At 34.0% G+C, this 26,123-nt stretch overlaps 1 protein-coding gene across 1 annotated transcript; it reads left to right on the top strand.

The window, feature by feature from the left end:
- Positions 1–374: 374 nt before the first annotated feature.
- Positions 375–25,041, top strand: LOC133322169 (proton channel OtopLc). Its single transcript, XM_061531213.1, has 8 exons — positions 375–442; positions 22,184–22,621; positions 22,689–22,799; positions 23,107–23,324; positions 23,385–23,992; positions 24,055–24,400; positions 24,462–24,560; positions 24,623–25,041. Exons 1-8 carry the CDS (start codon positions 381–383, stop codon positions 25,039–25,041), a joined length of 2,301 nt encoding a protein of 766 aa, XP_061387197.1. The 5' UTR covers positions 375–380.
- Positions 25,042–26,123: the final 1,082 nt, after the last annotated feature.

Here is a 26,123-nt window from a genome sequence, read left to right as displayed (position 1 = left end):
AAACGGTGTTACTTTACTAGGCTTCAAAATCGACATCTTTGAAAATATTGAATCAGTACTAGAAGAGAACTGTGCGACAGCGTGTAACATTAGCAAAAGCCCCCATTGGCGGGAGGATTTCGAAATACGTTAAGTTATTAGTGCATACGAACGTGCGTGTGTGTGCGTTAGTTTGTGTGATATTATTTTGTTACATATAAATATAAATTGTTATAGTTTTTAAATAAATAAAAATAGCTAATTAATATAAAATAACAAACGAAAATAGTCACACCGGACAGCAACTAGTCGCGTCAATTACAACGTCAATCTGTAAAGTGTATCAATAGTAACACAGCAAACCACAACATTTCAAAAACTGTTCACTTTTGAAAAAATTAATGTTCAATTCTCAACGTGCATCAACAGTGAAATATGAAAAAATGCCTAACGTAACCTTCAGGTAAAGTAAAATAAAAACAGCAAAAAACCGACCAACCCGAACAAACGTCTTCACCTACATACAAACATGCGTACATACGATACATACATGTGGACATGTGAATTATTAGCACCAATTTGTTCTGTTTAAGTGGAAATTAAATAAAAAGATATCTCCCCGCAATTCAAAAAAATTAAAAATAAAATGCAAACGAATTGATTATTATTTGTTGTTGTTGTTTTTCAAGATGTAAATTAAATATAGAAGTGTTACTAATTATAGTAATTGATAGTTGAAACACTTTTTAAACATAGAAATAATATATGTTTAAAAATTAATAACAATTGTTATATTAATTAATGAAATTAAATATGGAAAATTAAAACATTAGAATTGTGTAAAAATGGAAAATCCCAACACTTCAAAAGCTGAACAATAAGTGGTAGCATCAGAGATTTATGCAGCTTAGTTTTATGTGGCTAAAATTTCAAAATATCGAAAATGCGTCAGTATAGGAAATATTCCAATACGAGGACCTATATTACAAATTATCTACAATGAAGCTGAGTACCAACCAACAACTCCACCATGTGATCTGCATTCTAAATTAGTTATATCTATTGGACTGACTATGTCGATGTCCGCGTATAGATTGTAAAGCTCGTGGTTCTTTCAACGCCGATATTACCCAGAAGCTTGCATAATTACCCATGCTTCCGATCCATATAACAGCACGGGTAGTATCAGCGGCGTGTAGAGTGTGAGTTTGGTCTGGCGGAACACTACCCTTCTCCGAATTTCAAAACTGATGTCATTAGTTTTATTTATGACGGTACCTATGTAGTTTCCAAGTTCCACAGTTGGTTCGAGTCTACTGGACATCTTCCGCGTTGATACCATCAGCTTGGTCTTCGCGCCATTTACTGGCAGATCCACTTTGGCAGACTCCTTCTCAATCTGTTCAAAGGTGGTTGTTACCGCGTTGAAGAGTAACATGTGTTGTTTGGTGTACACAGTGTAAATACTGTTCAGCTTTGCGTCTCGTATGACCTTTTCCAGCAAGATGTTGAAAATAATCACACGACAAACCGTCACCTTGTCTAAATCCTCGTTCGGTGTTGAAGGGCTCCTAGAGGTCCTTTCCAACTTTCACTGCTGACATTGTGCCACTCAAAGTTATCCTGAACGCAGACATGGCTTTAAACACCTGTGAACGGATAGGGTTGTCGAATGCTGCATTATAGGTGGTATGTGTCTATGTGTTTTTCGTGGGTCTTTTCTAGAATTTGGCGCAAAGAGAAAATCTGATCAATAGTAGATTTGCAAGGTCTGAAAGCGCATTGGTATGGTCCAATAATGGCTTCATTCGTTCACACAGCATGCTGGATATCACTTTATATGCGATGGGAAGGAGAAGTATTACTCTATAGTTGACACATATCTTCTTGTCTCCTTTTTTGTGCATGGGACACAGGATGCTGAGGTTCCAATCATTGGGCATGTATTCCTCTAGACAAATTGTACTAACCAGCTGGTGCATGCTCCTAACCAGCATCTAACCACCGGTCTTGAATCCATCGGCACCTGCGGCTTTATGCTCTTATTGTTCCGGGGTATCTTCTTCGCGGCCATCAGTGTAAATAGTTTGTCAAAATTACACTTCGATGCAGAAATTCGGCTAAAATCTTTAAAATAACGTAGGGGGGGCAGGACCTTTGCTAATTTTTTCCAATTATAACCTGGAGCTAAATCGAACAATTTCACCTAATATGTTTACTTGATTATTACAGATATTTCCTCCGGAAAATGCATCAAAGACCATCACAATACCTAAATTAGGGCGGGAACTTTATATGGAAGGAATTTCAAAACATGAACCTATATTTTCTTCGAGGAAGATTTCCACCCTCCAAGTAATGCCAAATTACATAATTTTTTGTGGCTAACAGCGGCTACTCACCAAGAAGTCCGATTAAAGGCACTTCATTGGTTAAATGGCTACAAATCTTTTAAAATACCGGCGCCTTTACCTATATCCAAAACATTACCATATCCAAACAAAATCTGTACAGATGTTCCCCTACCAATTCCATGAAAATTACAGACATTTCAGTGGAAAAATGTATCTAAATACTTTAAAATACCGGTAATGACGCGGGACCTTTAAAATGATCTACATGCTCTTCAGAATATCAAAACGGCTGGGATTTTTAAATAGGAAACAAAGAAATACGCAAGGGAAGCGTGAACCTCCTCCAAAATGATTTTTGTCTGTCTGGCGGAGACTATTCCTAAACGTGGATCAACTCGAAATGCACAAATAACATTTACTTCGATTGGAAAGTACCACTAAACCTGCAATATGCCAAATGGGACGGAACTCATAAAAGGGACTTTACCAAAACATGTATATTATAAATATTCTATTATTGTGGGGCGGGGCCTTTAAATCGACAAATATTGAAAATGTTCTGTAAAGTTTTTCGACTTGAAAAATAATGAAAGTGAGCCTGGACATATATAGCCCTCATATATGGATCCAGTCAAAACATAAAATTATACCGAAAATTTTCTTAAAACCTTTTGTTCGCCCACCCGAAAACGTGGAATGGTAGATTACAGACACGGGCGGGTCATCTATACAAGGGTTATGTCAAAGCATAGGTCCATATCGAACACTTTGTACATATATGGTCTCACTCTCAATGAACCCGGAATGTCGAGTTCGTTCGGAAAATACGACTAAAATTCTCAAAATAGGTAAAAAAATAGGCTTTTGTATGCGACCTTTGTTATAACTTGGGTCTATATCAGTTACATACTGCAATTTTTGTGTAATCCACCAATAACTCGGAATTCAAAAATCTTCTAAATTCCCAATATATGGGGTCTAAATGAAATTATGGATTTATATTGACTATTTTTTATGTAGAAGAACAACCCAGAATACCAAATTACTTCCTTCAACTGGAAAATGCGACAAAAAATATCGAAAAGGGGATCGGTATATACCATTTTCACACTGTTTTTGTGATATTTGAATTAAGTTCACAGAAATCGACTCAGAAAGTGATTCTATGCATATTCTCAAAAGGAACCATGTGTCTATCTCGTTTCCTTTTGCCTGTTACAAACATATGCACAAAGACATAATACCCTGTACCACAGTGTGGTGAAGGGTATAAAAACCCAGCCTTATCTGTCAATTTTGGACCAAGAGTGATCCTCACCCAAAATTTAAAGATTCTAGCTTTAGCGCCGATTTAAGGTAAATGGTGCGCCAAAGTCCTTAAATATCTTTTCAAATCGGTTCAGATTTAGATGTAGCTCCCATATATATTTTTGTCCGATTTAAGATAAATGGTGCACCAAAGTTCAATTTCATGTAAATGTTCTTTCGAAAAGTCTGTTAGGTGACTTTGTAGAATAAACCCAAAGTGGTGGAGGGTATCGTATAGTCGGCCCAGTCCGACTTTACTAGTTTCCTTACTGGTTTTTTAGTATAGATTCACAAAAATATGAAATTTTGACTTTGACGTCATGTGATTTGTAAATCGAGACCACAATGTTATAAAATTTTGCTGGTATAAAGCTCAAAGTCTTCAGATTTGAAATATATAAAGTTTTAGAGACTCAACCTAAAATTGACACTTTGCCAAAAAATCGGATTCCTGGCCTATAGTGCAGAGGTGCGAAAACCACACCTCAAGTGCTTAACCGATAAAGTGCAACAATTTAAATCAATTCTCAATTTTTATTACGGAGGTTGTTAAAATCATCATACCAATTGATAAAGTTTGTGCAAAAACTTTGATATTTGACATAAACGAATAGCCGTAGACACGTCAAATAAAAATAACTTCTAGCAAACGACTTATTAGAGCTGATAAACCGCATATTCGACAAACTTTTTGAATTTATAGATAAAAAAGTAAAAACATCGAACGAGCCGAAATTTTTATTCCCTTCAATGTGGGAGCTATGCCATGATAAATTGCTGCCAAAAAAAAAAAAAAACAAAATAAGACATCCAGATTGGAAAATTGAACCAGCCAAAATATGACCCATATTTATAACTCTTGATAGAAAGATTTGGGATCCAAAATACCGAATGTTAATAAGTATATATAAGAGTTATATGTCCCAATTTTCAATACCAATCAGCCTTTAGGAAGCAGTTTGTGTTCAAATTGCGAATGAGACAACCGGACATGGTTAAATTGACATAGAATTTAATTCTGATCAAATATTTCAGGGCAAACTGACTGATTTTCTTTTCTACCATTCATTTCGCTATTGAATGAGCTTTAGATGGATTTTACTGTAATGTCATTTAATTTTTTTTATCTAAAATATCCTCACAAAAAATATCATTCATCTATTAAAACATGTGCAAATAAAGAGCTGTTAGACAATTTGAAAAATTACATACTGCAATTTTTGTGTAATCCACCAATAACTCGGAATTCAAAAATCTTCTAAATTCCCAATATATGGGGTCTAAATGAAATTATGGATTTATATTGACTATTTTTTATGTAGAAGAACAACCCAGAATACCAAATTACTTCCTTCAACTGGAAAATGCGACAAAAAATATCGAAAAGGGGATCGGTATATACCATTTTCACACTGTTTTTGTGATATTTGAATTAAGTTCACAGAAATCGACTCAGAAAGTGATTCTATGCATATTCTCAAAAGGAACCATGTGTCTATCTCGTTTCCTTTTGCCTGTTACAAACATATGCACAAAGACATAATACCCTGTACCACAGTGTGGTGAAGGGTATAAAAACCCAGCCTTATCTGTCAATTTTGGACCAAGAGTGATCCTCACCCAAAATTTAAAGATTCTAGCTTTAGCGCCGATTTAAGGTAAATGGTGCGCCAAAGTCCTTAAATATCTTTTCAAATCGGTTCAGATTTAGATGTAGCTCCCATATATATTTTTGTCCGATTTAAGATAAATGGTGCACCAAAGTTCAATTTCATGTAAATGTTCTTTCGAAAAGTCTGTTAGGTGACTTTGTAGAATAAACCCAAAGTGGTGGAGGGTATCGTATAGTCGGCCCAGTCCGACTTTACTAGTTTCCTTACTGGTTTTTTAGTATAGATTCACAAAAATATGAAATTTTGACTTTGACGTCATGTGATTTGTAAATCGAGACCACAATGTTATAAAATTTTGCTGGTATAAAGCTCAAAGTCTTCAGATTTGAAATATATAAAGTTTTAGAGACTCAACCTAAAATTGACACTTTGCCAAAAAATCGGATTCCTGGCCTATAGTGCAGAGGTGCGAAAACCACACCTCAAGTGCTTAACCGATAAAGTGCAACAATTTAAATCAATTCTCAATTTTTATTACGGAGGTTGTTAAAATCATCATACCAATTGATAAAGTTTGTGCAAAAACTTTGATATTTGACATAAACGAATAGCCGTAGACACGTCAAATAAAAATAACTTCTAGCAAACGACTTATTAGAGCTGATAAACCGCATATTCGACAAACTTTTTGAATTTATAGATAAAAAAGTAAAAACATCGAACGAGCCGAAATTTTTATTCCCTTCAATGTGGGAGCTATGCCATGATAAATTGCTGCAAAAAAAAAAAAAAACAAAATAAGACATCCAGATTGGAAAATTGAACCAGCCAAAATATGACCCATATTTATAACTCTTGATAGAAAGATTTGGGATCCAAAATACCGAATGTTAATAAGTATATATAAGAGTTATATGTCCCAATTTTCAATACCAATCAGCCTTTAGGAAGCAGTTTGTGTTCAAATTGCGAATGAGACAACCGGACATGGTTAAATTGACATAGAATTTAATTCTGATCAAATATTTCAGGGCAAACTGACTGATTTTCTTTTCTACCATTCATTTCGCTATTGAATGAGCTTTAGATGGATTTTACTGTAATGTCATTTAATTTTTTTTATCTAAAATATCCTCACAAAAAATATCATTCATCTATTAAAACATGTGCAAATAAAGAGCTGTTAGACAATTTGAAAAATGAAAACAAAGTCTAGCCTTTTTTTCTGAAACATTTGAATGTACGATATAACGTAAATGCAAATTACTCCAATTATGCATGCGGATCAATGATGATTAAATATTTGTAAATTGATTCCGTCTGTGTTATTAACACCATTTATGGAAACACATTTCTATTTGCGAATTACGAATTATCACGTGCAAGTCGTTGGCTATTTATATTCTCTGTCTCGGATGCTTATTTTTAGCTGGAAATTAATTATCACCTTTCGGTATCGAATAAATATTTGTATTCGAATAATGATAATAAATTCATCTTTAAGGGTATTTAAATTATAAATTGAAATGTTACAAAGTAGCGAGTTCCTCGGATAGTAAATTATTGAAGTCAATAGTTTAATTAAGATGAGGAGGGGAGAAGAGAAATTGTTGTAATAAATTTACAGTTTATAGGTGTCAAAGCCTAGACAATTGGTTTGGAAAACTTGTACATTTCTTACAATGGTATTTAACGTTATATGTAGAATATTCTGGGCCTACCGTTTGCTAACAAAAAACACTAAAATAAAAGAAAAGCACTAAGCAAAATATTATTGTCGGACAGATTCGACCCTGTGATATACATAGACAAATGTCGGAGCACCCATGACTATTTTTTAGTATGGAAAAAAATTAGGCCCCTCAGAACTACTATTTGTTATACCCTTCATCACACTGTGGTACAGGGTATTATGTATTTGTGCATATGTTTGTAACAGGCAAAAAGAATCGAAATAGACCCATGGTTCCTTTTGAGAATATGCATAGCATAACTTTCTGAGTCGATTCCGTCCATGTATTTTTGTGAATAAAGAACAGGTCGCGTTTATGATCCGATCTGAATGAAATTTGGCACATGCCACTAATTTGGGCCAAGGACAAACCCTATTGAAATTGGAAAAAATCGGTTCAGATTTATATATGTAGCTCCCGATTTTATGTAAATGGTGCACCAAACACCCAATATTTGTCCGATTGAGACAATATTTTGCACAGCGAACTGCATTAGGTACGAAATGACGTATGCGAAGTTTTGTTAAGATTTAGATATAGCTCCGATATATATTTTCATCCGATTTTATGTAAATAGTGTTCCAAAGCCCCTATAATTCTTTCGATTTGCGCGAATTTTTGAATAGCGTACTGAATTAAGTCTAGCATGGTGTATGTGTGTTAAGTTCGGTGAAAATCAATTCAGATTTAGATATAGCTCCCATATATATTTCCGTCCGTTTTATGTTAATGGAACAACAAATCCCCTACATTTGCATTTGGCACGAAATTTGGCATAGCGTATTGAATTGAGTCTAGAATGATGTGTGCAAAGTTTCGTGAAAATCGGTTCAGATGTAGATATAGCTCCCACATATATTTTCGTCCGATTTTAGGTAAATAGTCCCTTTATATCCTTCGATTTGCACAAAATTTGGCATAGCGTACTAAATTATGTCTCGAATGATGTGTCTAAAATTTGGTGAAAATCGGTTCAGATTTAGATATAGCTCCCATATATAAAGGGTGATATTTTGAGGTTAGGATTTTCATGCATTAGTATTTGACAGATCACGTGGGATTTCAGGCATGGTGTCAAAGAGAAAGATGCTCAGTATGCTTTGACATTTCATCATGAATAGACTTACTAACGAGCAACGCTTGCAAATCATTGAATTTTATTACCAAAATCAGTGTTCGGTTCGAAATGTGTTTCGCGCTTTACATCCGATTTATGGTCTACATAATCGACCAAGTGAGCAAACAATTAATGCGATTGTGACCAAGTTTCGCACTCAGTTTACTTTATTCGACCACATGGAAGATTTTACGCAAAGATCTTGGTGTAAAACCGTATAAAATACAGCTCGTGCAAGAACTGAAGCCGAACGATCTGCCACAACGTCGAATTTTCAGTGAATGGGCCCTAGAAAAGTTGGCAGAAAATCCTCTTTTTTATCGACAAATTTTGTTCAGCGATGAGGCTCATTTCTGGTTGAATGGCTACGTAAATAAGCAAAATTGCCGCATTTGGAGTGAAGAGCAACCAGAAGCCGTTCAAGAACTGCCCATGCATCCCGAAAAATGCACTGTTTGGTGTGGTTTGTACGCTGGTGGAATCATTGGACCGTATTTTTTCAAAGATGCTGTTGGACGCAACGTTACGGTGAATGGCGATCGCTATCGTTCGATGCCAAAAATGGAAGAACTGAACTTGGTTGACATGTGGTTTCAACAAGATGGCGCTACATGCCACACAGCTCGCGATTCTATGGCCATTTTGAGGGAAAACTTCGGAGAACAATTCATCTCAAGAAATGGACCGGTAAGTTGGCCACCAAGATCATGCGATTTTACGCCTTTAGACTATTTTTTGTGGGGCTACGTCAAGTCTAAAGTCTACAGAAATAAGCCAGCAACTATTCCAGCTTTGGAAGACAACATTTCCGAAGAAATTCGGGCTATTCCGGCCGAAATGCTCGAAAAAGTTGCCTAAAATTGGACTTTCCGAATGGACCACCTAAGACGCAGCCGCGGTCAACATTTAAATGAAATTATCTTCAAAAAGTAAATGTCATGGACCAATCTAACGTTTCAAATAAAGAACCGATGAGATTTTGCAAATTTTATGCGTTTTTTTTAAGTTATCAAGCTCTTAACAAATCACTCTTTATTTTCATCCGATTTAAGGTAAATAGTGCACCTAAGTACCTATATATCCTTCGATTTGCACAAAATTTGGCACAGCGTACTGAATTAAGTCCATAATGATGTGTGTAACGTTTCGTGAAAATCGGTTCAGATTTAGATATAGCTCCCATAAATATTTTCGTCCGATTTAAGGTAAATTGTGCACAAAAGTCCCTGTATCTTTCGATTTACACGAAATTTGGCATAGCGTACTGAATGAGGTCTAGAAAGACGTTTGTTAAAGTTCGTGAAAATCGGTTAAAATTTAGATATAGCTCCTATATATATATATTTCTCCGATTTCATGTAAATTTTTGCACCAAATATTCCCATATATCTTCCGATGTGCACGAAATTTGGTAAAACATACTGAATTAAGTTGCGTGGAAATCGGTTCAGAGTTAGATATAGGTCTCATATATATATTTTTGTCCGATTTTATGTTAATTGAGCCCCAAAGCCCATACATTGCTTTCGACTTGAACGAAATTTGTCATGGCGTACTGAATTGGATCTGGAATGATGTGTGTTAAGTTTCGTGAAAATCGGTTGAGTTTTAGATGTAACTCCCATATATATTTTTCTCCGATTTTATGAAAATTCAGCCCCATAGGACTGATGGCTTTTTATAGCAAAAAAATCAACCCCACACAGTTTTGATAGAACAAGTCAGGCATCGGTGGGTTGAGGTTTTTTTTATAGAAAAAATGTAGGTTCCCTCAGAACTGATGGGTTTTCAGGACGCACAGGACTGATGGTTTCTTTTCTAAACAAAAAAAAAAATCGGTCCTATCAGGACTGATGATTTTTTTATAGAAGAATGGTTTTCATAGAAAAAATTACCATTTTTTTCTAGAAACAATTTCAGACCACACTGATCTGATCACCTTCTATTTTTAAAAAGTTTGCACCCTATTTCCGTTGCTACTGTTATCACCTAAATATCGTCATTTAGCCACTTTAAAAAACAAACATACATACACTCACGTATGCCGACCAACGTCCACACGTTCTGTTACACTTGCTAATAAATTTAACAAATCTAATAATAAGTGACAAGTACTGCAAAAACAGTCACAACAATAAAAACACAACTATCACCTGAAATAGAAAAGTGACGATCCGAACAGTGACACAAAATGAAAACCAGACATATTTCCCAAGCCCAAGGAAAATAAACAAAAGTCGAACAGAAGCAACAACAACAAAAACCCAGAATTGCAAATAGCCAACAATGGAAGGAAAGTGCTAAAATTTATAACAAACTGAGAACTTCGTATACTCAGCGGAAAAACAAAAAAAATGCGACGTTATTTATGACGGGAGCAAACTATTTTCTTTTCAACGCTTTTTTTGTTTTCAAAAATACTCCACAAAAAATAGAAAAAAACAACAACACATTATTAACTTTGCCAAGAAGTTCGCCGCTGTTCGTTCGTCCGTTTACTCATTAAAAATGTGTGAATCTTCAGATCTGGCATTTAATTCTCAGTTCGCGAACGAAGATCATCGACGAAAGATGTCTTTGATGAATTTAAATAAAATGTCGTCGGTCGATTTAATCGATGAACCGTTCACTTTGTGGAAATTAAAACAAAAAGTTCAATACAGCTATGATATGCGGGGCGATGTCGGCGGCAGCAAGGCAACAAAGTGTGTTTTGGAATTCAAAAAAATAATAATTTATTTTCTACTTTTTAAGTGTCAAAAATAAATAAAAAATAATATTTGTGAAATTTATGAGGCTTGTTAAAAACAGACATCATAAAAATTGTCAATAATTGTGCTGTTAATTTACTGGAGTGCCTCCTATAAAACAATAAATCAATTAAAATATCATCGAGCTCAAGAAAAAAAGATTAGAAATACTTATAACAAAGTGTGTGATTTAAAGTGATTCATATTAAAGCTATTTATGAGCGTGATAATGAATTCGTTAGCACAAATATTAAGAGGAAAAAAATAAAAATATATTTTATTTATTTATTAGACTGATATAAATCCATCAAAATGAATGAGATTTAATATTAAGGCAAATAAATAAATGTGTTACCTATATATATGTAATATGAATTTAATCATATTTATTTATTGTCCGGAAAAAAATTTATTAAAATATAAGTTATTAAATATGACAAAAAGATAAAATCGAAAAGTAAATTCTGTTGTTAACATCCGAAGTTGAATACGACAGTGTATAAACTTGAACTGAAAAAATTTTGCCAATTTTTTAAATTTTAATGTAAATTCATCACGATTATTTGGAAACTAAAACTTAATGTTGATTGAAATATTGAGTAAAAAAATCAGCAATAAATCGGCAGATAAGGCATATGAGTAGAAACCGTCCTAGTTAACCTGATTTAAAATATATATATATATATATTAATAACGAGCTCAGCTAGGGATTTTATATACAAAGTGAGATGAAAAATTGCAACCAACTTCAGACTGCTGTTATTTCTAAGTTTCCAAAAAGTGGAAGAACTTACACCGCAACACAACGAAAATAGACTCAAAAGAGCTAAAGAGTTGCTTCGCTTTGCCGAATGTGGTGAACTGCCGAATTTGATTGTCTCCGGTGAGAAAACTTTCGTTGTCCAGCAGTTTGTAAACAAACAAAATGATCGTATTTACTTGCCAAAGAGGTCAACTTAAAAAGTGCACGTTCGATCGGTTGGCCACCAGAACTCAAGCGCCGGCCATGCTGGTGGTGTGGGCCGCAATAACAGCGAATGGTCATTCACCGCTCGTATTAATCGACCGTGGCATCAGAATAAATGACGAATATTATCGCGAAAATATGCTAGAGGGTGTATTAAAGCCTTGGTCACGCAAACATTTTGGCCGCAGATGCGCCACCCAAGAATGGTTACAAAATAAGGTTCCTCGTTCATTTCCAGCGCACAATGGCCACCAAAATCTCCGGATACCAATCCGTTGGACTATTGTGTCTGGAGTATTTTGAAAAGCAAGGTTGGCACTAAAAAATACCAAAGTGTTGATCACCTCAAGCAAGCGCTTCGCCGGAAATGGGTCAAAATACCGCAGAACAACATTCGGACAGAGAGTGACGGTTTCATTGGCCGTTTGAAGGCAATAATTCGTACCAAAGGTGACCAATTCGAAGAAATCTAAACGTATTCTAAAATTTGATGCTATTTCCGATATTTTTTGCTTCCATTCAATAACATTAGAATAATATAAAAATTATGGCGTTTGACTTTGTTGCAGTTTTTTATCTCACCCTATATATTTCTGACATAATAATGACATGTAAAAACTGAGTTAAGGTGGGTCAGTACGAATTTTCAAAAATCCATGGGACCATTTATATGGAGCTATGTCATGGAGAATTGCTACATGGAGAAAACTAAACTAATATGTTCTACTAATATGTTCTGTGTGGCAAAATATATAAACCCTTATTAGCCATAAGTCTGAGGGTATAAATAACTGCATCGTCAAGAACTGTTTCTAAAGTGATGACAAATGCCGAAACTTGATAAATGTTAATTTAATTCGCAATAACTTCGTATGCCACTGGAATTCCTGCAAAACTTGGATTCTCCAAAAATGTCGTTCATCCTATAATAATACGGAAGGTCACGCTTCGACTTACAAAATCTCGAAAATTGGGTGGGACCTTTATATGGCGGCTTCAAATACCCAAAAAGGCCAAATTAGCCATTTTGGTCATAAAATGCGAAACCTACCGAAAATAGACGGTCCCCTATCAATATCAGAAAGAAAATTGCATTCTGATCAAATCCACCAAATAGTGGAAAGACTTTTAGCTTAAATTGAGAAAAATATTTCAAACATAGTCATGTAAACAAAACCAGTAAGGAAAGTAATGAAATCGGACGGGCCCTAATACCCTTCACCACTTTGGGTATATTCAACTGATGTTTCCAAGCAAAAATTGAGACAATTCCCTTATTCATAAATAATTATTTATTTCATAATGAATTTTGCAATAATCCTATTTTTAAGTGAATAAAGTACCCGATTTAAAACTGAAAAAAAAAAACAACACGATATCGTTATTATTGAAAAAGTTATGCGGCGTTCATTAAACTTGCAATTTTAGTTGCTTTAGTTTTGACCACTAGTGTATGTCGATTTATGCGTGTCCGTATATGTGACCGTCCTTTTGTCTGACCGTCTATTAAAATCACGATAGGGATCGCAATATTTAAAGTAGAGCTCTGAATATATCGTTCGATTTGTGTAGCCCCCATATAACTGTACTCCGTAATATTCGTGGTTTTTGGGAACGATTTTCAATCTACTTGACTGTAATTTAATATTTAGTGTTCTCATTGGGGGCTATCCAAGTTTCAGGGTAACATCCATATAACGGTACCTCCCAATATTCGGTATTTTTGGGATTTTGGACACGTTTTTCAATCAAATTGGCAGTATTTTTTTATTTTAGGTTCTCATTGTTTGGCACATCCTTGTACTAAAAATTATTAATATTGTGAAGTTTAGAAATTATTCTAAACTACAACAAGGCGTAAAAATTCTCTGATTCCTAAAAGGGTGTGAATTTAAAAAAAAAATATTTTTTTCCACGGCCACTGGTATGTATGAATAGTGACAATGCTTATACGCACCTCACATATATTGTTTTAACAACAAAAAAAACGTTCTACCCTACGAAGGCGTGAATTATTAAAGAATATTTTTTGTAAGTGATGGGCTCTGCAAATGGGTCTGATATTTTTATATACAAATAATCAAGTACAGTCGTCGTGGATGTACTTGGACTAAAACTTTAAAAATATCTTAAAATGGAGGTTGACCTTTATAGGAAGTTATAACACAACATAAACATTTGTTGGACACTTTTCTAAATAATTGTATGTAAGCCTCCATGAATCGTAAAATACTTAAATGTAACCATTTCGATTGGAAAATGTTACTAAAACCTTCACAACAGCATAGACCGATATACCCCCATTGCAATACCAAGAATCCTAGGATTAAAATTTCACAGCTCTATCTGAAATAATCTGATCTCCATCGTGATATTCAACAAAAATTTATGGAAAAATTGAGATTTTATATGATGGGTACGTCAAAACATTAATTGAACATTTTCTCAATAGATGTATATAATTGAAGACGTACATATATAAAATTATATAAAGGTATTAATGCTAAAATACCTAAATATTGCTAGTTCGGCTGGAAAATGCGCCAATTACCTTCTAAATACCATAGAACGATACACCTTATTTACAATACCAAGAATCCTAGAAGCAGCAGCGGATGGACACGCACAGCTAACTCGATTTAGCTAGTCGATATATGATTCGTATACTAGAAGTTGGTTCTGGGACCAATATTTCGTAATTTTACAAATAAGTTTTTGTCTTCTTGTGTAGGGTATAAAAATATTTATTTGGTATTTTAATTATTCAGTTAGTCAAATAAACTAAAAGGAATCTAGTATTTTAAATACGATGTCATAAATAAATATAATCGTGTATTAATGGGCGAAAACTATTTGAATCAAATCATACAGATAAAGATACACTCACACACTTTGTACCTCTACCAAAAAAATATTTGAAACTATTTTATCATACCAAAGTTATGTAGCTCGCTCCAAATATAATTAGTTTTTTTAACCAAGGTCATGTTTAAATTCTGCAAATCGGTTATGTGTGTGGACTTGCTTCGCCGTGATATGGCAATAATATGCCGACAAATAAATCATACAATTTTTTTGAGGCATACAATTGAAAAACTTACGCTCTGATAACAAAAAAAATGTATTTTTGTTATCTTGTTCTTTCCATAACGAACAAAATGATAACGAAAAAAACAGGTGCTACAGTTGTTGGAAGTCGTCGCCTATGAAAAAAAAAACAATTTACAATGTCTCTGGCATAAGGTAAATAGAAAAGCGCGAACAACAACGACACCGACGATAACAACTATAGTGTCAGTGTTAATCTGTAGTAAATCGTATTATTTTATTGATGAAACGTGATTTGAAATAACAACAACAATAAACTAAATAAATAAAATAGAGTTCGGACCGTTCAATAGCTGGCGGCAAGTAACCTGCCACTACCACATTTAGTAGAACCAATTACACAAATTCTGTCGTCCACAACCAAAAATGACAACTGGAAATCAGTTAGTTGGTCAAATCTACTCGAGAATGTAATTTGATTGTAAAACACAAACACACATGGATATTTTACTAATCCGAATTTTCATAGCATCGACCATAAGGTGGCGGGTGTATTTAATTTTTCAATTTGTTTGCAACGCCTTGAATAGTTCAACCAAATTTTCCAACCGAAAGTGTTGCAAACAAGTTCTTCAAGATTAGTAAAAATATTGGCAGAAAATATTCAATATAGGTTAATGTACTGACATATTTCCCATAAGATGGTACCACCCAAATTTTGGAAATTCCAGCTCAAGTAGTTGTAATTAAGCCTTTCGGATTCTTCGGCAGTGAAAATCATCCTTGCCAAAAATTTCCGATAAAGGTCTTTGCTTTGACATAGCTCCGATATTAGGATCCCGCACCATCTTCGCTAGTTATAACATTTTTTAGACATTTTGTTTTTTTATTTTCTTAGCTGATTTTTTTCTGCCGAAGTGTATGCAATTTGCTATTTCGGGTTCTAATAAGGTGGTAAATATCATTGCAGGGAGGATGACAAGCATCTTACGGAGTATTTTCAATATAGGTACATGTTTTAACATAGTCTCCATAAAAAGGTCGCACCCAGTTTAAGGTATTTTTGTGGTCATAGGCGCAGTTTTCAACCGATAACTTTAACTTAATTTCAGTTAAATATTTATTTGTAATTGTTTTCATATTTTTATTAGTACTTGTATAAATACAGTCTTTGTACCCCACCGTGTCTGGAACATATCATTTCACACTAACTATATTTAAATATCTTATTGTTTTCTACTTAGCGTCCTCTTTCGAAACCGACGACCATTTCATATCAAATTTTTGTACACAAAGAAAAGGAAAACAAATCACAAGCGTACAAATATTGTGGCGTGTGCGGACAAGTGTTAAATGAATACATAATCAGTGATTGATTACAAAGGAACAAACAAACAAATCGAGTAAACATTGAACTGAAGAAAAAAAAAAAATAACGAATTTTGACATTGTGATATATCTAGTTTTGATTGATAATGAGATACCGAATTTTATCACTCGCTGACATTTTATTAAGGCCGACTGAGTTGGTTAATTTCGTTTTTGGATTCTCGTTGAATTTCTTGGAAGAAACAGCTGCAATAGGCCTTGAAAAAATATTCTTTTTAAAACCCACGCCTATAATAGGCCTTTAAAAATATTCCTTTTAAAAGCCGCGTCTATAATAGGCCTTGAAAAATATTCCTTTTAAAAGCCTTGAAAAATGTTATTTTAAAAATCAAAACCTATAAAAATCCTTTCAAAAATGTTCTTAAAAAATCCACGCCTATAATAGGCCGACCCTCCATACCCTTCACCACTTTGGGGATATTCTACATACATACGTATCCTAACAATTTCATATCAATATTCCTTCGAGGGAAATTGAACGAATTTAAATATGTGACCTTTATCTATACGTGAACCGATTAACATCAAACCATACACATGAATTTTTGCAACCTATGCTAAGTTTCACTTCATTCGACCAGATTTAGAGTCGGGAAAAATGTATGTAAATCACGAAACTTAGCACACATCATTCTAGACTTAATTCAGAGCGCTGTGCCAAATTTCGTGCAAATCGAAAGCAATATAGGAGTTTTGGTGCTCTATTTACCCATAATCGGGGGAAAATATACATGGGAGCTATGTCTAAATTTGAAACGATTTTCACGAAACTTAACATTCGTCATTCTAGGCTCAATTCATTACGCAATCGTCCTTGGGCCAAATAAATAAGATGTGCCATATTTCATCCAATTCGAATTAAAAATGCGACCTGTACTTTGTTTAGAATTCAACATGGACAGACAAACGGACAGACATGCATAAATCGACTTAAAAAGTGATTCTATGCATATTCTCAAAAGGAACCATGTGTCTATCTCGATTCCTTTTAAAAATCCATAGCTAAAATGGGCCTTGAAAAAATATTCTTTTAAAAATTCACAGCTATAATGGGCCTTGAACAAATATTCTTTTTAATTCCACGCCTATAGAAGGCCTTGAAAAATATATTTTAATAAATTCACGTCTATGGGCCTTCCTAAAAATTGAAAACCATGTTTATAACTCTCTTAGCCTTCAATAAATATGTATGTCTAAAATGGCTTTCGAAAATATTCCTACTAAATTTCTATTTACAAACCAGTGAGCGGAGCAGTATAATCGGACGGGGCCGACCATACGATACCCTACACACCTACCATGGAACTCTAACTTTCTGCTGGTGTTTATCCGAGTCTGGACAATATTTCGTGATATTTGCAACTTCTTGCCCTATTAGAGGTCAACACCACTTTTTCCTTTCACTGACATATTTTCCGAATATTACTAATATTCAGTCCTTCTAATTACTTGTCCATATTCCCTTCACCGTGGGTTGTGATGTGATGTTCGGCTTTCAATTGTGGCCTATAGATAGCCGAAAAAAAATAAGTTTTCGGTTCATTTCATCGCAATATTATTATGTGATCATCACCTAAAATTATAGGCGTTGTTCTTGGCGTTCTGGAATCTATATCTCAGTACGTGAGCACCCGTAAATACTTATGTGTAGCACCCACATCGGAATACATACGACCATATAATTCGTATTAATTTAAAGGTCAAGCACTCCTCTTGAGCATAATATCAAATTCTCTGGTCTAGGACCTTCAGGGGCAAATATATACGACGTAGAATACAAATTTTGTAATTTTTCACACAAAATTCAAGGTCCATTTGACCCGCTAAATATTGATCGATCTTTATCAAAACAGGCATACTTATTCTTTGGACCGATCCCCTTCTCCATGCAAAAATTCGCGGTGTTTGACCATAATTACGGCCTCTGGAACGACCTGAAAAACCGACAAAAATAAAGTGTTTGGTTCATTTCATCCCCTAAATATTAACCGATATTTTCAAAAAAATAGGGGTCTTCATTGGCCAGAACCCATTTTACATGCAAAATTTCGTGTTGATGGTCCATAACTGTGGCCTGTATCGTGTTTACAAATTATAATGGACAGACGGACGGACGAACGGACACACATATCTAGATCGACTCAGCTAGTCGAGATATGACGATTGGTATACTTAAAGGTGGATCTAGGACCAATATTTCGCGGCGTTACAAACATTTGGGGCTGCACTAAGCTATAATACCCTGACAACATAGTTGTGTAGGGTATAAAAAATCTTGCACCATATTGTTAAATATAATTTCCTTGGAATTACCTCTCCAGCTATTAGTTCTTGTAATTCTGTTTTTCAAATTAATTTTATAATATCGGAAAGTTCCATATCGCCATTGACATTGGCAATGTAACTACCATGCCGAAGGTGTTAAAGAGCTATAATTCCCTTAATTATATGTTAATTCTCTCAGACAATTTGTAGACACAAAAACACAACCGACACACAGACACACCAGCCAAGTTAATAAACACCTTTACTCATACATTGATAATTTTGTATATCGTTTTCTTAATGATGATATCACTTGTAAGTTTCGTGTAATAATATTTATCTAATCATCTCATTATATTTTTAAACTATGAAATCCTTCTAAAGACTGTCACGGTGTATTTAACGCATGTCATCACGTAAATTCGATATGCATTTAAATATATGTACTAAGGTATGTGGTGAGAGACATTAGGGTGTTCTAAATTAAATATTTAAAAACTATTACAATTTTAATATTAGAGAATTCGGTTCTAAATTAAATTTCCCAAAATTAGTGAAGTTTGAATACCGTAACTTATTTTGAACACTTGTATAGGAGTTTATTTTTCAAAAGAATAACAGCAATTGTGCAGCATGAATTTTATTAGCCTATTAGATAACAAAATAATGTATATAAATATTATTTTGTTTTATCAAAATATTTTTGGACAAAAAAAACGTGACACATCATTCACTTCGAATTACCCGATAACTCGTGTTCTTCCTTTCTTTCTACAAAATTAAAAATTAAATGTAATTGAACCTGAAAAATGTCCATATAGATATCATAATTTTCAATACACTGAAAAAAATGCAAAGAAGGCGCGGATTTTTTTAAGAATAATTCTCGAAGGCCTGGAATATTTTTTCATGGCCTATAGAAGGCGTGGATTATAAAAGAATAATTCTTGAAGGCCTATAGTAGGCGTGGAATATTTTTCCAATAGAAGGCGTGGATTATTTAAAGAATATGTTTTCAAGTCCTATAGATGGAGTGGATTATTTAAAGAATATGTTTTCAAGGCCTATAGAAGGCGTGGATTATTTAAATAATATTTTTCCGGGCCTATAGAAGGCGTGGATTATTTAAAGAATCGTTTTTCAAGGCCTATAGAAAGCGTGGATTATTTAAGATAATTTTTTCAAGGCCTATAGAAGGCGTGGATTATTTAAGATTTTTTTTTCAAGGCCTGTAGAAGGCGTGGATTATTTAAAATTATTTTTTCAAGGCCTATAGAAGGCGTGGATTATTTAAAGATTATTTTTTCAAGGCCTATAGAAGGCGTGGATTATTTAAAGATTATTTTTTCAAGGCCTATAGAAGGCGTGGATTATTTAAAGATTATTTTTTCAAGGCCTATAGAAGGCGTGGATTATTTAAAGATTATTTTTTCAAGGCCTATAGAAGGCGTGGATTATTTAAAGATTATTTTTTCAAGGCCTATAGAAGGCGTGGATTATTTAAAGATTATTTTTTCAAGGCCTATAGAAGGCGTGGATTATTTAAAGATTATTTTTTCAAGGCCTATAGAAGGCGTGGATTATTTAAAGATTATTTTTTCAAGGCCTATAGAAGGCGTGGATTATTTAAAGATTATTTTTTCAAGGCCTATAGAAGGCGTGGATTATTTAAAGATTATTTTTTCAAGGCCTATAGAAGGCATGGATTATTTAAAGATTATTTTTTTCAAGACCTATAGAAGGCGTGGATTATTTAAAGATTATTTTTTCAAGGCCTATAGAAGGCGTGGATTATTTAAAGATTATTTTTTCAAGGCCTATAGAAGGCGTGGATTATTTAAAGATTATTTTTTCAAGGCCTATAGAAGGCGTGGATTATTTAAAGATTATTTTTTCAAGGCCTATAGAAGGCGTGGATTATTTAAAGATTATTTTTTCAAGGCCTATAGAAGGCGTGGATTATTTAAAGATTATTTTTTCAAGGCCTATAGAAGGCGTGGATTATTTAAAGATTATTTTTTCAAGGCCTATAGAAGGCGTGGATTATTTAAAGATTATTTTTTCAAGGCCTATAGAAGGCGTGGATTATTTAAAGATTATTTTTTCAAGGCCTATAGAAGGCGTGGATTATTTAAAGATTATATTTTCAAGGCGTGGATTTTTTAAAGATTATTTTTTCAAGGCCTATAGAAGGCGTGGATTATTTAAAGACTATTTTTTCAAGGCCTATAGAAGGCGTGGATTATTTAAAGATTATTTTTTCAAGGCCTATAGAAGGCGTGGATTATTTAAAGATTATTTTTTCAAGGCCTATAGAAGGCGTGGATTATTTAAAGATTATTTTTTCAAGGCCTATAGAAGGCGTGGATTATTTAAAGATTATTTTTTCAAGGCCTATAGAAGGCGTGGATTATTTAAAGATTATTTTTTCAAGGCCTATAGAAGGCGTGGATTATTTAAAGATTATTTTTTCAAGGCCTATAGAAGGCGTGGATTATTTAAAGATTATTTTTTCAAGGCCTATAGAAGGCGTGGATTATTTAAAGATTATTTTTTCAAGGCCTATAGAAGGCGTGGATTATTTAAAGATTATTTTTTCAAGGCCTATAGAAGGCGTGGATTATTTAAAGATTATTTTTTCAAGGCCTATAGAAGGCGTGGATTATTTAAAGATTATTTTTTCAAGGCCTATAGAAGGCGTGGATTATTTAAAGATTATTTTTTCAAGGCCTATAGAAGGCGTGGATTATTTAAAGATTATTTTTTCAAGGCCTATAGAAGGCGTGGATTATTTAAAGATTATTTTTTCAAGGCCTATAGAAGGCGTGGATTATTTAAAGATTATTTTTTCAAGGCCTATAGAAGGCGTGGATTATTTAAAGAATATTTTTCAAGGCCTATAGAAGGCGTGGATTATTTAAAGTATATTATTCAAGGCCTATAGAAGGCGTGGATTATTTGAAGATTATTTTTTCAAGGCCTATAGAAGGCGTGGATTATTTGAAGATTATTTTTTCAAGGCCTATAGAAGGCGTGGATTATTTGAAGATTATTTTTTCAAGGCCTATAGAAAGCGTTAAATTTTTTTAATACTTTGTAGATTCTTTCCCCACATTATTTTTCCCAGTGCACACACCTAATTATATTATAATCCCTTCGTAAAAATGGAAAAATGCAGACGGGTACTATTTTATAAAAAAAGAAACAATTACATATCAATCACATCACGTCACAAAATGTTCGGCAATCAATCAAATCCCAAAATACAAATAACAACAACAACAATTTAATACAACAAAAAAATAAATCACAAGAAATAATGAAAGGCGACACAAAATGTAATTCGATTCTGAAATTCACAGAAAATTGCGAAAAACTCAAATTAGTTTTTGGCTAAACTTTAAAGTTAACGGTATGAACAATTGTAAAAAGAAAGCACATAAATAAATAATTAAATAATAATTATTACAAGTGAATTTAAAAACAATTAAAAGTGTTAAAAAATAAATCAAGGATATTAAGTAGAAAAAAACACATGAAAATAAAAAATATAAATAATTTTTTTTAAACATAACCTAAAATTATATAATTAAAAAATCATATATTATACAAAACCTAACATATAAAAATCTTTATTTTTCTTATTGTTATCTCCCGCAGTAGTCAAATATCTCAGAGCGACAGTAGTGAGTTCATCACTATCAAACCGCCCAAGAAATCCGCATCATTCTCAAAGTTCACACCGTCAACAACATCCTCGTCACCGCCATCTACACCATCATCTCCGACAGGTGGCGCTGGTCCTTTGGTACGTTATAACGCACGCAGTCCCTGTGATTCATGTGGTCATCATAATATACCCGTCATGTCACATCCCATTTCACCGTTGGCCAAATCTCAGACTAATTTAGAATTAATGGAGACGAACAATGCGCGACAGGCACTGTTGCCGATCAACCACGATTTGCACAGAGAAGAGGCTTCATATTCGTTGCAAGTATCACGGCGACCTTCTGTGTTGTTGCAAGAAATTCTGGGCGGTAAAAAGGAGCATGGAGGTGGTGGAATATTTGCAAGGAAAAAATCTGCACATGCTGGGTAAGTTTGGAAGATGGATTTTTAAATGGGATTTTTAGGAAATTTTGTTTTAATTTTTTCATTTCAGTACCATTAATGGAACCGTTACCGGAAGTACAATAACCATACAGGGTGACAGTGGAGGAGCGAAAAGTTTTCAAGCCAAACAGCAGAAGGAGAAAAATCGACGACAGGGAAAGTAAGTAAATCTGAAAAATTTTAACAAAAGGAAGGAACATTTTGGAAATACCCCATAGGCTTTAAGGCGTGGATTTTTAAAGAATATTTTTAAAAACCCACGCTTTGGTTTTTTAAAGAATATTTTTTAAAGACCTCACGACTTTTAGTCGTGTATTTTTAAAGAATATTTTTAAAAAACCCACGCTTTGGTTTTTTAAAAAATATTTTTTAAAAAATATTTTTTAAAGACCTCACGACTTTTAGTAGTGGATTTTTAAAGAATATTTATCCAACATTTAAATCTGTTTTATTTTTCTGTCTTTCAGTGATGCCATAAGTGCGGCACTTTCAGCCACCTATTGCAAGGTATTGGTTCTGCTAGGTGTCTGTCTGCCAATAACAGAGGTTATTACCGAACAAATACCCACCTATGTGTATCAGGGATTCTATGTTTATCTCTATGTGCTTAGCATAGTGTTTGTAACATTTTTATATGTCTCAGCATTTCGGAATCGTACCCTTATAAATGCCCTGAAAAATTATCGTAAGTATGAAAAAAAATGGAAAATAAAAAGTTGTATTTCAAAATCGTCCTGCCTTTCAGATGAGCGAAATAATGTCCACTTGAAGCATAAGGTCACACATTTTGGTAGCTTCTATTTGAGAGTGGGTGCTATAGCATTCGCGATCGGAACAATGGTATATTCCGGTTTGGAATTTGGGCAATTTTTCGAATTAAATGGCCAACCAGGATGTCGAGATGTTTTTATTGCCATAACACCCCTTTGCCGTATGGTCTTGTGTATAGCCCAGGTGCAGTTTATTTTCTTGAACACCACCTATTTGGATATGGCCCGTCACAAAGTGTTCTCACGTTTCGGTTTGATGCATATGGTCGCGACAAATTTATGTGAATGGTTGTATGTATTGGTGGAAGAAACGAAACATGAAATATTCCATATCGGACATCATGAGGAGGGGTCCGATCATGATACTTTGAGTGGGGCACATGGTGGGGTGGATTGGACAGCGGTAAATGCCACGCTGCATCACACAAAACATATTGGAGAGAATGCCAAGAATAGTACGATTGCAGCGGTTGTTGGGCATGTTTTGCAGAATGTAACAGCGACAGCAGCCACAACGACAGAGGCCGCGGCAGCAGCGGCCCATGGCTGTTCACGAACCACTATTATGGGAGCTTTAGTGCAAGTGAGAAAATTATTCTTTCTTTAATCATTCATTCTTAACTAATTTGGAATTTTGTTCCCCAGAAATTAAGCCCCTTCCTGTTCCCCTGTACCATTGAATATTCCCTGATCTGCGCGGTTATCTTATATGAAATGTGGAAAACCGTAAAATCCATACCAGATATTGATAAATCCCGGAAAAATTCCGTTAAGCCGGTACATCAAAAACCCGCCCACCACTTTTCGGTGGATTGTTCACAATCCCATCGAGGTCTATTTTTTGGCATATTGATCATTGTCATGACCATTATTTCGATGATTATGTATTTTGTGTTGTATATGCAACCGGGTTATGAATTGATTGCCACTCAGGAGGTAACCTTGTGGGAAACAGCTATATATTTTCTGTGTGCAGCGGCCATTATAACGGGTATGAAAAATTTGCCACAACAAATTAAAACAAAATTTTATATCTAATACACCTCTTCTAGGTATGATATTAATGCGGGACCTGAAATATATTAAGGATACCAGCGATGAACATCATTCCATGGAATTGGATAATCTATTGTTGGTCGTGGCTCAAACAGGTGAGGAGTTTATCACTTCATTTTTTAATCAAACCCTTCAACCAAATCTTTGTTTTTCCTAGGTGCCTATCTCTATGGCATGTTCAGCATTTTGGGTAGCTATTTCTCTGAATGGGACACGGTGCCGGATCGTGTTGAAGGCATTATTGCCGAAGTCTTTAATATCTTACAGACGGCCCTGCAGACAATGTTCATTCTTCATGCCAGTCATCGTCGCTGCAAAGGCTCCAAACAAATTCGCCGTAAACCTGGCAGGGAAATTATCACCTTCCTCCTGGTGGCAAATATGGCCATTTGGTTTGTAAACACACTCATTAAGGGTCGTGCAGTATTCCGACAAACTCACTTGGAATTTTATGGTGCCTGGGCATGGACCATCATTACACATGTTTCAATGCCCTTGGCAATATTCTATCGATTCCATTCGACAATATGTCTATTCGAGGTATGGAAAATCACCTATAAGGCCAAAGCACATTAATAGCTGTAAGGATCTTTTTTTAAATTGTTAATAATAATTTGTATTATACTATAGTTTTTTATAGAATATATACATATGTAGTTAGTTTAAATGTTGTAATTTTTATAAGTTATAAGTTGTTAAATTATTAAAATATAAAAATTTATAAAAAAACGATGTGGGTTTCATTTTGAGTACTGAAGCCTATTATAAGCCTATTATAGGCTTGAATTTTGTAAAGAATATTTTTAAAGGCCCTTTATAGACGTGGATTTTAATGAATATTTTTTGAATGTGGATTTTTAAAGACTATTTTTTCAAGATCTATAGAAGGCGTGGATTATTTAATGCATATTTTTTCAAGACCTATAGAAGGCGTGGATTATTTAAAGAATATTTTTTCAAGACCTATAGAAGGCGTGGATTATTTAAAGAATATTTTTTCAAGACCTATAGAAGGCGTGGATTATTTAAAGAATATTTTTTCAAGACCTATAGAAGGCGCGGATTATTAAAAGAATATTTTTTCAAGGCCTATGGAATGCGTGGATTATTTAAAGATTATTTTTTGAAGACCTATAGAAGGCGTGATTATTTAAAGAATATTTTTCGAGACCTATAGAAGGCGTGATTATTTAAAGAATATTTTTCAAGACCTATAGAAGGCGTGGAGTTTTTAACAGAATATTTTTCAAGGCCTATAGAAGGCTTTATTTAATTTTTTTTACAAAAGCAACTGTGCATTTCATGACACCTTTTTTTAAAATTTGGTGAATTTTTTAAATAATATTTTTTCAAGACCTATAAATGGCGTGGATATTTAAAAAAAAGTGTCATTAAATGCACAGTTGCTTTTGTACTTCAAATTGGAAAGCGGTCAAAATGACCGTCTTCGGCGTTCTAGTGTTAAATAATATTTTTTCAAGACCTATAGAAGGCGTGGAGTTTTTAAAGAATATTTTCAAGGCATATAGAAGGCGTGGAGTTTTTAAGGAATATAGAAGGCGTGGAGTTTTTAAAGAATATTTTTCAACGCTATAGAAGGCGTGGAGTTTTTAAAGAATATTTTTTAAGGCATATAGAAGGCGTGGAGTTTTTAAAGA

The sequence above is a fragment of the Musca vetustissima genome, unplaced genomic scaffold (genome assembly GCF_032173495.1).
Source record: "Musca vetustissima isolate MV318-11 ecotype Yass unplaced genomic scaffold, APGP_CSIRO_Mvet_v1 utg31293, whole genome shotgun sequence".
In the NCBI taxonomy this organism is placed as follows: Eukaryota; Metazoa; Arthropoda; class Insecta; order Diptera; family Muscidae; genus Musca; species Musca vetustissima.
The sequence above is the reverse complement of the archived record's forward strand: the minus strand, read 5'-3'. Positions and strand labels throughout refer to the sequence as shown.